Source organism: Vanacampus margaritifer, chromosome 4 (genome assembly GCF_051991255.1).
Source record: "Vanacampus margaritifer isolate UIUO_Vmar chromosome 4, RoL_Vmar_1.0, whole genome shotgun sequence".
Lineage (NCBI taxonomy): Eukaryota > Metazoa > Chordata > Actinopteri > Syngnathiformes > Syngnathidae > Vanacampus > Vanacampus margaritifer.
Genome location: NC_135435.1, coordinates 25,099,697 through 25,115,140, shown reverse-complemented (window position 1 = coordinate 25,115,140; position 15,444 = coordinate 25,099,697). Strand labels below are relative to the sequence as shown.

The 15,444-nt window shown below is 41.8% G+C and overlaps 1 protein-coding gene across 3 annotated transcripts in view; it reads right to left on the bottom strand.

Annotated features, from left to right (window-relative positions):
- LOC144050081 (transcription initiation factor TFIID subunit 4) overlaps window positions 1–15,438 on the bottom strand; it is a 78,879-nt gene extending 63,441 nt beyond the window's left edge. Inside the window, exons 1-8 of one of the 3 annotated variants that reach the window (XM_077563013.1) lie at window positions 13,767–15,438; window positions 12,039–12,211; window positions 9,078–9,242; window positions 8,197–8,346; window positions 7,151–7,273; window positions 6,261–6,350; window positions 4,461–4,655; window positions 1,004–1,079 (exon numbers count right to left, since the gene is read on the bottom strand). In XM_077563013.1, the coding sequence (XP_077419139.1) occupies window positions 1,004–1,079; window positions 4,461–4,655; window positions 6,261–6,350; window positions 7,151–7,273; window positions 8,197–8,346; window positions 9,078–9,242; window positions 12,039–12,211; window positions 13,767–15,153 (2,359 nt within the window). In that variant the 5' untranslated portion in view covers window positions 15,154–15,438. The remainder of the gene's footprint in view (window positions 1–1,003; window positions 1,080–4,460; window positions 4,656–6,260; window positions 6,351–7,150; window positions 7,274–8,196; window positions 8,347–9,077; window positions 9,243–12,038; window positions 12,212–13,766) is intronic. The other 2 variants (XM_077563014.1, XM_077563015.1) reach the window with 2 other exon arrangements.
- Between the last annotated feature and the right edge of the window lie 6 nt (window positions 15,439–15,444).

Here is a 15,444-nt window from a genome sequence, read left to right as displayed (position 1 = left end):
AGGACCTGCAAAGTTGTGTCATCTGGTATAAACAGTCTTGAAATCGTGAACGGACAAGATATATAGTGTAGCCATACCAAAATACTTATTGTTTTATTCATTTAATTGTTGATTTTATTTCATTTTCAAATTGGAACCTGAGGTGTATAATAATAATGCACAGCTAAAACACAGCAACAGGGTGAGTTAAGCTGACGTTTGTTTGTTTTTGTCCTGTCAAGGTTTACATAACCCATCATTACTGGTTGGTCAGTCTGTTACACTCTCCAGGTTGGTGCGGGCTTGCCTTACATGACCACACAACACTTAAACCAGTTCCCTTCACACTTTCAAGCCGCATGCTACCTCCAAGACACTTTTTTTTTTTTGCCTTTCCTCCTCCTTCTCAGCAAGGCACAAGGACTGCCAGAGTGAATTCAAACTTGATCTTAACAGGCATGTTCCTCGCCGAAGGGCACAGAAAAAGTATTTTTAGAACGAACCCCGCATTCCAATTTGCGGGCATAAAACGACCTACAGATTCTTTCACTGCGGGCCATCTTGTACGTGGTAGATCAAATTTGTAAGCACCCCTGATTACACACACACGCGCACACATACAAATGCGATAAATAGGTAAACATGTGCGCTTGTTGCACACGGCACCTGAGAGAACTCCGCTATCTCTCTTTGGAGAGTGTTGGGGCGATGTTAGTGGGCTTCTATGGGAAGAGTGTGTGTGAATCAGTGTGAGTAAGCAGAGGCTTTATAAGCAGACAGACGGAGGAGGGAAGGAAAAAAAGAAAAAAGAAAAGCACCTGTTCTCTCGCTATGCTTCCCACCCGCTACACATCCCGCAAGCCCACCGAGAGGACGCTTCACTAATGGCTAAATGGCCCGTTTAGCCTCCTTTACCGCGGCGTCGGGTCAACTTTGAGTCACAACACGACGGCTGAGCAAGAATGCAAAAAAAACTGACTGCCGGGGCTTTAAAAACATTTGATAAGCGAAGCAGATGTTTCACCTTGAGCTCTCATGGACTGCGTGATCATCACGGGCATCCGGACTTGTCCGCACATCGGACCTGTGGTCTTCATACCCTAGGTGGAGACAGTGGGGGCAAGTGTTACACTTAGTTTGCTTAGAATGGTCAAAAACGAGAGCGGTCATAAAGTGGGGTCATAAAGTACAGTGGAACCTCTGAAGTTTGGTAACCAAAATTGTTAAGGACAATCCACCACTCACAAAAAGTTCCGGAAATTAGGCTTTGGGGTTAAATTTTAGGATGAACTTAAAATGAATGTGATGGCTAAAATGTATAATACAACTTATTAACTTATTCTTGTTGGTCAGTTGCTTGGTTGTTAATTGGTTGTCTCGGTTAACTGTTGACTGGCTTGTCTGACGGCTGGTCAGTCAGTTGGTTGTCTGGCTAGGTGACTGTTTAACTCATTTGCTCCAAAAAACGTATAAAAACGTTCTATTTTAAATACTGCCATGGACCCAAAAACGTTTTTTTTTATGTTTTTTTTATGCTAGAGCATATAGAAGGCTTTGATGCATCCTCTGACCTGAAGAGGTTTCTTAAAGCAATGGTAACTATTACAAAAATCGGCCAGCAGGTGGCAGCATAAGAGATCAACCAGGGCCATGTTGTAACAAGCTCTTTTCCCCAGGGTTTTAAACAGATTTGCGAATAATGATGAAACTTATCTATATCCTAATGCTAATTGCTGCAAAACGGAAACAGATACAAATATACCAGTACTTTTTTTTCCTGATGAAAAAGGAGACTAATCTTTTTTTTTGGTAGGTTCAATGTTTTTATAGCAATAGAGCACAATATTCTATGGGCCTTGCAAAATCAGTCAAAATGCAGGGAGCGAAGGAGGTTGCTTCAGTGATAATGGCTGGGAGTAAATGAGTTATTTGTCTGGTTGGTTGGTTGGTAAGATAACAAGAAATCAACATGGCAGTAAAAAAAAAGAAAAATAAGGAGGAAGGCAGGCAGGCATTTGGGGGTAGGGTGGGGGTTGGGATTTGCAGTGGCGGGCTGTTAAGACACACTTCCTTCCCGTGTAGTACCACGGGTCAGGCCTCGGGCTCAGCCATCCATTCCTTAGCACTTTGCTTCTCGCTGCAAATTTTTTTCCGCCTTGTTTTCCATCTCTGACACGTGCTATATTACTGTTCAAAGGGTGAGGGGGGGGGGGGGGGGATAAAAACGAGGAAAACAAACAAACAAATACGAGGACGAAGTAAAGGCCATTTTTCCCAGAGATGCACCGGGGGCAAGGAATTCATTCAGCACAGATGGCAAAACCCCTCCGGTCAGCCGGCGACATACTTAGAAGAGCAAAAACAACAACTCAGGTACAAAGTTTGGCAATACAAGTAAAGCTACTTTACTTTCACACTCTTTTAAGTTTGAAATCATATGTACTTATATCCTTCTGTACTTTGAAAACATTAGTGCACCTACAAAATGTTCGATTTACATCTTACGGCTTGAATTTTTTTCTTTTGTCACTGTCGTAGTACAGCATATAGAATGCGGTTAAATAAATAAAATGCATAATGAAATGATCCAAGGGATTATGTTGGTAAATAGGTTTTTTATTGTATGTTTCACTGCTAAAAAGTGAGATAGAAGTTGCTTGCAACTCTTTTAAAGAATTCCTTCAGCAGGTTAAAAGTGAAAGCTTGTGTAGACATGAAAAGTTCATCATTATTTTGGTGGGTAATTTGGAACGTTATGTATTCAAACTTGTGTATTTATTCCTTTTTTTGGGGGGGGGGGGTATTTGATTTTATTGTATGTGCTCTTGTGAGATACTACGGATTATTTGACTTACTCAAATAAACACCACATCGCAGAGACAGCACCACAATGTTCCCGTCAAGAAAAAATAGGCTTGGTGGTCCAATTTTGCTACATTATGTATTATACTATACATACTATTACCATGAAAAAAAATACACAGTGGTATTTATTAATAATTCCCATTTGATTATGATTTAATATTATATATTTGTATAGTATTTTATAGTTCTTTATAAGTATAAAGAAATTAATGTTAACAGCCTGGCCAGAGGTTCTACGGTGCTATATATACAATGCCATTAGCAGCATTTAATTTATGTTCACACTTAATTAAATAATTGAGAAAAGCATTGCTTGTGCAGTTATTGGAAATTTTTTCAAATTTAAAAAAAAAAATGAATGGATAGAGGTTCTAGAGAAGCAGAAGTATTTTGTTTCCTCCTCTAAAGCATTTTAGTAAAATAATAACTAAAGTTAAGTAAAATCTCTCTTGTGCCCTGTGTGTACTGAACTGACCCCAAGCCAAGTGCCTGAGAAATGTATCCCCACAGAACTGCGCTAAGGAGAGAGAGAGTGAGCGCAATTTTTTGGCCTAATTCAACCAACCGCTGGAGTGCCACAGGCGGTCATTTGCTATGTTTTGTGCGATAGCTTATGCTGTGCATTTGTGTGTGTGTGTGTGTGTGCATGTGTGTGTGATAGAGATAGAGAGACAGACTGTCAGAGAGAGAGAGAATGAGAGAGAGAGAGGGAGAGAGAGAGAGGGAGGGACCAGAGGCATGTTCTGGACATGGACTGCGGCCGCCACATTGCTTTAAAATTGACCCGGGGCTGACCTAGTTACCTCGCTTCACCCTTTGCCGCTTAATGGAGGGAGGGAGGAAGATGAGCGAGTGATTCCGGAGAAGATACAGCCCAAGTGTGTGTGTCGGTGTGTGCAGAGATGGTAAAATTGGAGGAAGACAGAAGAGAAGCCCCTGGCTCTGCCCGGACCAGACCAGTCTGACCTCACTTGGCCGCCCCCCTTGGACCCCAACATTTCCAATTGCATAATGAGCACATTACACTACCTCACTCTCTCAGTCACACACACACACACACACACACACACACAAAGATCCATGCTAATGCAATACAGCTGTGGGTTGAATGAAGTTTACAACTTTGCCGGTTCACTTGGCTCAACACTGCAGGTGCTAAAAGCTTCAACTGCAACTTGGTGGGCACAGTCGATGAAAGGCTGCAATACACTTTTACACCAGTAGAGGCCATCTCATTGGTGGCTAGATGATTTTAGGAGCCTTGGCAGGGGTTCTACAGACCCTTAACATTGGCTGGTTTACGCATTCATGTTCACCTTTTGACATTTTTTTACAAAAACATTTACTTTTTTTTTTTTGAAGGAACTTTTTTTTAAGTTTGGAAACAAAGTTATTTAATTGTTCTAATTAAAATAATTTGAAAAACGTATATATATATATATATGTGTGTGTGATTTCATTTTTAAAACAATACTTTTAAAGACAAACACAGAAATAAAACAATTTAACCTAGCAGTTCTTGAACCCTAACACTGCCTGGTTTTTACATTCAATATAATTTTGAATGTTACTTACACCATACCCTGTACACTTATGTTTTGCCTGAATTTACATACCGCGCCGGCTGCATGGCCCATCGTCCCATGGGGTAGCGTGTTAGCCCCCGTGGTGGTCCCGACGCTGTTCGGGGGACGTACGTGCACGGCAGGCCCGCTCGCGATGGGCACTGCTGGTTTGATGCCCTGCTGCGGTGGCTGGATCAGGGAGTGCTGACTATTTAGCAAAGACAGCCGAAGGGCCGGGAGGCTTTTCTGCAGACGGGTGGACAAGAGAAAAACAGATTTAAGTACACAAAACAAAGCAAAAACATCAAATGGGGAGAAAAAGCGATATTTCCTACAATTTGTACACACACATGCGCATACACACACACACACACGAGTATTTCCAGGCAAAATTTTGGACGCCAGCAACTTAACATTGCATGACAACATGTGTTTGTAGCCGGATCGGGCACTCGGCTGCCTTGATGTGACGCTCATCATGCTTGGCTGGAGAAACCTGCTGGCGACTGGCAGGCACGGCTGCCGGGCCCACTGTCACACACAGTCAGAAATCAGGCCAGAGGGCTGTGTGCGTGTGTGTGTGTGTCAGATTTAGCCATTAGTAGCCTTGGCGTAAAGGGAATGCTACTTCAGGGGGTTCAAGTTAAGGAAAAGAGGAACCAGGGTGGCAGGTGATTAAAGGTAATTCTCTAAGGGAGTTCAGTGGTTCTCGATCTGAGGTCTGGGGACTCCTAGCGGTTCGCAAAATAATTTCTGATTAATTATTATGTCATATCATATCATATATAAAATATGTATCAATCAATTAATTGTCAAAAATATTTCTAAAACGACAGCCAATGTCATTTCCGGACTCAGCAGCCTACAATGGGGCAAATCATTAAAATATCTTTAGCACTTGGACAAAAATAATAATAAATTGTTGGCCAATGTAATAAAGGATACAAGCAAATCAGGGGACCGTATTATATACAAGTACAAAAAAAAAAGCTTTTTAAGGGTGATTTTGCATATTATACATGGGATTTTATGGTAACTTTCCCAAATTAGTGTATCTGCGATATGGAGACCAACATAAAACAATTTAGCGTGGAGCTGACATTTTGGACGATTCTGCCGCCAGCTGAGCAAGCTTGTTAGCTCATTGTCCAAATAACGTAATAAATAGTTACCTTTCCCCTAGGTGGCCCTGTTGCGTGAATCAACGTACAGCGCATGGAGAGAGGCTGTGGAGTATTGGACGGAGCTACCGTTGGTCGGCTAGTCCGCAAGCCCACTGGAAGCTAATAGCATTAGCCGCTAATTGCATGTCAATTCACATTGGAGCCATTCAACTCATCATGAGCTCAATCCATGGACCGCACGTGGCATAATAGGGAAGATACTTTTTTGTGTGTGTGTGTGGGGGGGGGGGGGGGGTTATAAGGCATAGCAAGATGGCTAACCGTTAGCAACACCCAAATAATTTGGACAACTGAGATGGTAAAAAACAATTTAAAGCTATATCTCAACAATTCAGTGCTAAATATTTCTGTCATTGCACATGTTATCTTATCTTCAAACACATTTTATCTTTATGTATTTAGAAACAAATCAAGAAAATTACTTTAGAGGGTGTTAAAATGGTGGCAGATGTGTGCCAACTCCCTTTTAGCATGAGTTGGAATGCAATTGCTTAATTCTGAAAAAAGCCACATACCCAGTTATAAGAGGATGTGCACACTAGGTGAAAATATTTCATTTTTTTACATCACAAAAACCTTGCATTTTAATAAGAATGTGTGGACTTTTTATAATCCGCAGTAATGTAGTGCAGACACAGTAAGAAATGATGGTTAGTTGGCGTCCCACCTTAAGAAAGGGCACCAGGTAAGGCTGTGGTGATGACTTGAGCTCCGTCTGCAGCCGGCTAGTGAACTCCTCTGGCTCAATCTTGGCATCCTAGATTATTTTTTTAACACCACGTACATATGAACAAAAACAAAGAAGCACACTTCAATGAGACATACAAAGTGATGCAAACCTAGGAGACCTTAAACACAGCGCTCATCCTGTCCCCTTCAGGCAGGCACTGCTCATTATTTATCAAATACAAAAAAAGGGAGGGATGTAATAAGGGGTTTTATGGCACCATCTACAGCCAAGGAGGGCTTAGTGCGTAAAGCTCAGTGACGGAGCCCTGTCACGAATGGCAAAAAAATGAAAAAAATAAGTAATTGGCTCAGTTTAAACCATAAATATTCTACAATTGATTTGATTGTGAAAAAATGAAAAACGCACATGTAGTAAAGAATTTCTGCAACAATTTGATTAAACATTTAAGTGCAATACATATTAACTGAATAATTATTTAGTTTGTTTTTCCTCTCCAAGTGTTGATGCTCAAACTGTGCATAACCTTACATTGTCTTAAAATAATAATAAACATATTATTAGGAGGACTTATGGAGAGCCAAGCATTTTTTAGGTGGTACTAATTTAAACTCTTAATGTCGAAAATTATTAACATTTTCAGGAGGTAGCAATTAACTCTTTTTTTTTTTTTTTTGCTCTAATTGCAGCAGGACTCTATTAATATTACTATACTACTACTTTCCTAATTAGACAAGACTTTGTCGCAATATTGTTTTTCAGCAAAAACTTCAGGACAGGTCCCACACCAGAAACAAAATGTGAATATGAATTTGTAAATAGTGAAGCGTGAATATGTGGGATACTACTGTATCACATCTCGTTCTCACCAGCAGATCTTGCACCAGAGATTTGACGTTCTTGGAGGTTTCGGGCGATGGGGAATTGTGCGACGCCAACTTGATGAGTGTGGCTAGGAAGTTTTTACACTTCTTCACATTCTCCTGCATTTCCTGTCAGGACAACATAGACAATTATTACAATTTGAATAAAGTATCAGCTTTAATATTTGTCAAATAACTTGTCGATATGCATCTTCAAATGGGTCTTAATCCGTAGGAATATCGCCAATAATTTGACTTTCTTGCCATATAAAGATACAATAAGTAAGAATAAAACGTTACGTTGGGTTGTGCTATGTTGTGTAATGTTATGTTGTAATGTTTTACAGCTATACTATGGTATGTTATGTCATGCTATGCTATGCTCTGTTATGCTACGCTACACTGTTTTGCTATGTAATACTATTCTGTTACAATGCTATATTTTGCTATATTTGTAATGTTATGCTATGAAATTCTGTTATATACTATGCTATGTTGTAGTATGTTATCCTTTGCAGTGATGTTATGCAATGTTATACTGCATCTTGCTATGCTACACATCTGTTTGTCTTCCATGTGTGTGTGTGTGTGTGTGTGCTTAAATGTGTCCTTGGGTTGTCTTTCCTCGTGTGAATGTATGAATGCAAACGTGCGTAGGCACGTGTGAGACCCTTTGTCTGCAGCCAGCTGCAAGAGGGGTTTGGGGGGGCTTGTGACACAGCCAGCCTGCTGGCAGCTGTGACAGCACTCACACCATAGACAGAAAGAGAGAAAGAGAAATCGAGAGAGCGCTGCAAAAAGTGGGCTTTAGAAAAAAGGAATGAAATGAGGAATATATTACTAAACTTAAGCCAAATTATTTACCAATATTAGAAGAATATAGATTTATACCATGACTTTTTTCAAGCAAAACTTACTCATAATTATTAATAAAATCTCAACAATAAGAAAAAAATAACAAATATTTGAAGCAAGTGGATTCAAAAGCATATTTTGCCTTGAGTCAAGATATTAAATATTTGTTTTATTTTATGATTCTGCAATGAGAGAACCTGGGACACGACAGGAGCTCCAGAGGCCACGGCGATGCCCGTCGTCTGCGGGGGTTGCGAGGCGACCTGGGTCGGCGGCGCCTGGGGTGTCGAAACCACGGGGGTCTGCTGCGGAGCCGTCACCGCCACGACCGGCGCCACGGGGCCCTTCTGCAAAGAGACGAGAGAGGGGAGATAAATAGGACGTGACGCCTGGCTCGCAGCAAGGCCACAGACAAGAGGAGGCGGGCGCCGCAGCACTCCTGTCACATCTGGTGCTGCGACTTCTTGGACATCACTTAACATAGTGGTTCTCAAAACTGGGGTTTATGAGACGTAGCTTCAGATTCAGAAAATGATTTGCAATAAATTATTGTGCTATATATCTTTCTTTTTTTTATGCACACAGTGATCCGCACATATTCAACATTCTGATTTTTGGGAGGAACCTATCCTCCATCATGAAAAACTGTATAAAAATTCACCTATTTGATAGTTTTGCACTCAGGCCAGATCCATGCCTAACATAAAACCATTGCTTTGTTGCCATCTGGTGGCATCTTGATGCCAAACAACTATGTTGGAACTGAGGGGGGCTTAAATTAGTAAGGCCATACATAGCCTTGTCTAATAGAAAATAAGTGCTTTGCCACCATTTTGTGGCATCTATTAGCACCTATTAACCAAAAGGTCGGCCCAGGGTATCAACAGCAGTTGATGACAGAAACACTGTGAGAGAGAGCTGTGAAGAAGCACCCAAAGACAACAGTCTGTGGCTTCACTGCCAACATCCACCAGGCTGTGCTAAAGGCATCACAATCCACTGTTCGCCAAAGATTTTGAGAGAAGAAATATACAGCCCTTGTTATTTTTCTGTATAAATGTAAAGAGATTTTTCTCACTGGGCGTAGTGCGGGACAGGAGGTAACGAAGGAAGAAGTAGAGGAAGAAGAAGAAGAGGAGGAGGTGGTCTGGAGGGCAGGGCTGGAAGGAGCAGGAGAGGGAGAAGGTGCGACCTTGGCCGGGGTCAGAGCGCACTGCCTGGTGGTCTGAGAGGTCGCTGGAGACTGTCAGAAGCAGAAGGAGAGAAAAGGGTAGAAAGAGGAGAAACATCAAGATATCAGCTGTGGACAGCAAACAATATAAAGTCAACCTCAATGGTGTACTATTTGCGGAAAATACTTTTAAAAGGTTACGGAGCATTAGCAGGAACACAATAAATGTTCATGTCAATTTTTTTCTAATTCAAGTTATTGTCTTGGCCACTTGGGGCCACCGCTACACAGCGCAAAGATGACAGGGAGACCTGTAACAAATGCAATCAGACTTTCTTGGTCGTGTCACATGTGCACAGCCACTTGTTGCCAAGCAACCGATTAATCTTCTTTTACACGTTAATCCTACAATTACATCTCTATTCTATATTACATATAATAGAAGCATACATGAATCTACTGCAAGTGCACACAAATAGGGACTGTGAAGAAGTAGGAGGGTGAGGGAGGGGGGAGTTTTTTTTCCCCTTCGCTAAAAGTTTAACAGGATCCAAAAGAGCCCGGGGAAGTTTGCATAAGTGGAGTTGATGTTGGGGGGAAGGGGTGTTGGTGGTGCCACAGGGTGCATCCCACCGCCAGCGACGCCACCCTGTCGCCGCGTCTCGCTCCTTCTACCTCACTGTTGAGCCTTTTAAAATAATCAAGCAGCAGGCTGATGAATGATTGAGGAGGTTATGGATGGAAGGAAGGAAGGAAGATTGTGACGCCTTCCTCTACTCCCCTCGGGTGTCGTGGGAAGACTGACAGGCCCGACAGCTTTGGGAATAAACACCATAGCCTTTTATTCCCATCAACCCCCCACCACCCCCACCCCGACCTCGCTCATACTTTTCCTGCAAGCCCGCTAATTTATCACCACTGGAGCAATCTGCAAGAGGAGGAAGGAGATAAACAACAATAAAAATTTAACATTTGTAATAAATCAATTAGTAATTATTTATTATATTATTTGCATAATTTAGGGGGGAAATCACCTGTAATTCTTTCTAAAATCACATTAATTTATAGTGTAACTGTACTGTTTTCTAAATATTATTTTCAAATGTGCTAATGTAAATGTAAAGCCTATTGATAATGCAACAATATTGTTAAATAATGTCTGAATTTCCTTTGTATTGATTTATATTTTGATTGATATCAAAAAGTTTCAATTGGTACTGTCACTGAGATATGAATTTAGCATAATAAAAGTACATATAAATAATGTTAGAACAGAATATATGGATGAGTGGTACAGATAATAGATGGATGGTTAATTATTTAAATTTACAATTATTTTTTTAGATTTGGTGGTGCCATGCAGCTAAATAACATCAGGGGACATCATCACCATTAGCACCATCATCATCAAGATTATTATTATTATTATTATAAAAATATATCATGATGTTTATGTTACATAAAGTATGTACAGCACTGTACTTCTGTTACAAGAAAATAGTTCCAACCATGAGGTGAACCGTGAAACGGTAAAATGCTGCCCTCCAGTGTCAATCACGTGTGCTTACAAGTGTTAAAAGGTAGATTTTGCAGTGTTTTGTTTTTGTTTTTTAAAAAGCAAACCAAAAAAAGTGTTTTTGTCATATGTTAAAACATTAATCATTTTTTGACAAGTAATCCCTCGCTGGCCCCATTTTATACCTTTAATTGAATTTTAATTATTATTTTCTATGACTGAGCAAAATGCTCTATAATGGCCCTAATAGGACATTTTGGAAACTTGGCGACTAAACGATTGATTGTAAAATGAAACAATGAGTAAGAAAGAAGAGTTACAACCTTTTTTAAACATTCACCATTAAATGTTATGGTGTGTCTTGCTTATTCTGAGTGTAGTGGGGCTTTAGTGAGGTTAATATTGCTTCAGTTAATACTTATGGGTTCATTTAAATACACATACTATTTTGCCAATATTAAACTGTCTGTTTTAGAATGAATGATGTCTCCACAGGTGATAAGTAAATCCCCATCAATAATTCAGTGTCTTGCCCTAGAAGGTCCCCTGTGATATCAATCCACTTTTTAATCACAACCTAATCTACACATAACATAATATTAATGGGTATTAATTTGCTAAAATTATAACCCAATTAGAAAGTGGAAGAGTGCTGTGCCCAGAATCATGAACTGGCAGCCGCATATATTGACAGAAAATTCCTAATTTAGCAACGACTATAATCTGCTACTGGAACAATTATGCTCATCCGCAGGAAATAACATCAATAGAATCCATGGCCATAAGAAAACTTTTAATAACGGGACAGGGGTAATGTTTTGAAGTGGTTTTAAAATTTATAAAGTAAAATCAAAAATCCACCGTACACTGTACTCATCTTAACTGTCATTCAAGTGCCCCAAAAAATTATCCATGAAAAGTCAAAAACTCAAAGACAAATCAAGCCCAGAGATCATCCTTGATGCTTGCTGAACTGGGGTCTCGCGTTATTTTGCATCTACAACAGGTTTTCGAAATCCACCTGTAACTTTACGGGCCTATTTTTCATAAAAATATGTCTGCTTTGCACAAATTTCATTGTGATTTGAAAAAAAATATATATATAAATAAAAAGGCAAAAAAAGACAATACTGATTGTAACGTGGACAAACGTGATGAATTTGTTGTGACTTGTGCCTTTCTTTTTTTTTTATGTGTTTTTGTCGTGATTTGACTCCACGTGTCTCACAGTTAAATGTTACTTTCAAATTGTAACACATTATTTGGACATTGTGTATTTCCTTTGAATACATTTCAGAATGTCCATTTCTTTCCCAAACCGTCTTTAAAATGGTTGTAGAGGTTCCCGTTACCTGCGGAGTGCTGACTCTGAAGGACGTGGCCGTAGTGGGAGTGGCGGGCCGCGGAGAGATGTTATTCTGGGCCTGGACTTGACCCTGAGCCTGCGCCTGTGCCTGAGCTTGAGCCAAAGCCTGCTGAGGAACCAACACCAACTGGCCCAGCTCGGTCCGGACAAGCACCATGCCTGAGGAAGCGAGGGGATATTAATTAGACACAATTGTGGGGGGTGCAGAAACAAGCTGGAGAGGCGGCGAAGGGTGAGAGGGAACCATTTTTAAACTGAGGAAATCCAATAGTTCGGTAGAAAATGTGAAATAATTGACATATTGTGTGCTGTGCTATAGTTTGGGGCTTGGTTCAAATCAATTACATTTCAGTGTATCGGTCCCGTTGTGATTCATAAAAGGGAAGATAACTGAACTTTTTTAATACTTTTGTATTTGTTTGCTACTTTTTTCATTCATTTTCTTTCATTTGGCTTATTGTGTGTCTTTGGGACTGAACAATTTGATGGAAGCGTTAAGCCAAAAAGGCACACTTATCTGTATTACGTTATATTATTTTTATTTATTGATATTTTATTTGAAAAAGACAGACATGTTTTTTCAGGGCCGGTACCGATACTGATTATTAGTAGTCAAGGGGACCACTAACCAATATTGGGAGCCGATGTTAAATTTCAGTAAAAGGGAATTTTCCCTTTTAGCAGCAAAATTTAAAAAAATATAAACTCTAACTCTTAACTTTCCGAAAATGTCGTTAAGCATATGTTTGTTGAACAACTCTTTAAATTTGCAAACTGTTGAAGTTTTGCTTTGTTTTATTTTTTTAATCATCTTTAAGGCATCTTTGTTCTAAAATTCTAACAAAAAGTTCAGGGAGATCCCGGGGTCATCAGCGTGTCTTAAAAAGTTAAATGAAAACGTAAACAATAGCTCCCTATAGTGAATATTTTTTTCCAAAATGTCAAAATAACCAAAATGTTAAACTTCCCCTTATGTAGTAGCTGCTTTAATTTCAAAGAAAAACAAAAGGTGTAGAGAATTCCCAGGGTCAGCAGCAACTCCTTACAAAGTTAACTGATTTTTTTTTTTTGTATCATTACAACTTATTCCGAGTTCCCACGCGGTAAGGCACAGGAAGTTTAAGTGTGTTAATTAACGTTCTAGCCACAAAGCTAGTACATAAACAAATACAGTGCAACACAGCCCTTGGCTAGCTAGTGAAATGCTTTTGGCGCCATGCCCTACTCATACTTGAATATTAATGTATATCGACATAAGTCAAAACTAATGCAGTGCCAAGCCAATTTCCAGCAGCATTTAAACAGACTATCACATGACAAGTGTTATTCATGGTTTTATAATATAATTATTACATATCATTGTCTGGTGGAAACCTCGTATGTCCAAATATTATCATACAATGCATATGCAAACATATATTATACAGAGTTCAAATGGTGCCTGCACCTGCAGAAACAAGTACCTGCAATTCATGTATCAAAAAAAAAGATGCTTTCCCTTTTGTCAGGAAATTTGATTGAGTCTTAATCATCACCTTAATAATGATAGAGAAAGGCTTTTAGTGCATATTGAAAAGATATGTAGTTCCTACCAGGAACATACCATGTGTGTATGGGAAATGAACAGTATCTTAAGATACAGTAATGAAGTATTTCTATTTCCCACCATTACAAAAATGTAGTGGGACATTGGGGAAGAGGGGGCAAACCTTACCAGACGGGATGGTGAACCCGGGTGGCAGCTGGATGGTGGTCTGCTGCTGGGGCGGTCTGACAATGAGCTGGGGTGCAACGATCCTCTGAGTTGTGGCCAGACCAGGCCGTGTCGGGGTCTGCGGGGTTGGCGAGGCTGCGGCTGGGGCGGCTGGGACAGCGGGGATGGCAGGAACGGCAGGGGTGGCAAGAATGATAGGTGTGGCGGGGGCGGCGGCGGTGGTGGGCCGCACCGTGCTGATCGTAGTGGTCACCGATGTGGTCTGACCACCGACACAGCTTGTTGTAACTAGGGCGGCTGCTATGGTTGTAGTGGTGGTCGTAGTAGCGGTTGTGGTTAAAGGTTGAGTTACTGTTGTGGTGCTGGCGGTGGGTGTTGTTGTCACGGCAACGGAGGAAACAGTGTTTATGACAGAGCTTGTGGTGACACTTTTGGACTGACAGTCGCTGGGAGCCCCTGCGGGGTCCGAGGCGGTTTTAGTGTGATTCTCCTGTGCAGGTGGCGAGGAGGAGGGTGGAGAGGCAGATGGGGGTGAGGTGACAGGGGCCGTCTGAGCACCTTGCTGGGCCAACGCCGACACGCTGGTCCCGTTCTGGGCTATGCTGGCCACGATGTGACTGGGGAGTCTGTGCAAGGCGATGGTGGGGGTGCCCCGGTCCAGAGCGATGGCCGATTGACCCGCAGGTAGACTGGCGTTGGGGAGGGTGAACGTCGACGTATTGATGGCTGACGTGCTCGCCGGTCGGGGGTCCGCGGGGCTGCCGCAGGCGTCGTCGGCCCCCGCCGCGAGGCTGCTGCCGCCGCCGTTCCCTCGGGCGGTCACGGCGGCACCGTTCAAACTCTTAATCCGAGCTGAGGCGCTCCGTCGCGGGGTGATGAGGCGTCGTTTCGAAACGTCCGTGTGAGGCTCACCTGAGTCCAGGGAAGCCTTCGCGGTGGCGGCGGTGCTGATGCTGCTGACCGGCGGGGAAGTTGACAAGCCGGACGCGGGTAGTGTTGTGATGGATGCTCCATGTGATTGAGAGCCACTGTTGCTGGCGGCATCGGCGGTGCCTGCAGAGGTTTCAGCGGAGGAAGGGGTGCTGCCCTGGGATGGAGATGTGACAGCTTTTTCCGTGGAGTTTAAATCCTGATGCATGTCGGGTTTATTACGGCGCCCTTGTTGTTGTTGATCTAGTGTTGTGGAGCCCACCGGAGCTGGTAGCGTTTTCCCCAAGTGATGGTTAGCGGGAGCAACTGAGCCTGCGCCTCGGCTCTCGTCAGTTTTGCCCGCCGAGTTGCTCTGGCCGGACAGCTGAGACTCCAGAGAGCCGACCAAGTCGCTCACAGCCTTCTCATCCACCTCGGAAAAGAGCATATCTTCCAGGGGGTCGGAGGCGCCCGCCATCTCTGATCTCCGATTGCTGTCTTTTTCTTTTTATTGTGCGCATGCGTGTTACTAGGCATTGTGGGAATGAGTCTGACGTCATTAGACATTTTTCAGGAGCGAAGCGAAATGGTCGTATTTCTTGTTCGTTTTCCGTTCTTAAATTATGAATACAGTCGAACGATGCACATTGTCATGTACAGGATGTTTTTACGAGTCAATAATAATATTCGAAAGTATAAATCGTACCAAATGTTATACAGTATTTCTGAATTTGCGAGCAGACAATATGGGGGCAGGGCGAAGGGATCC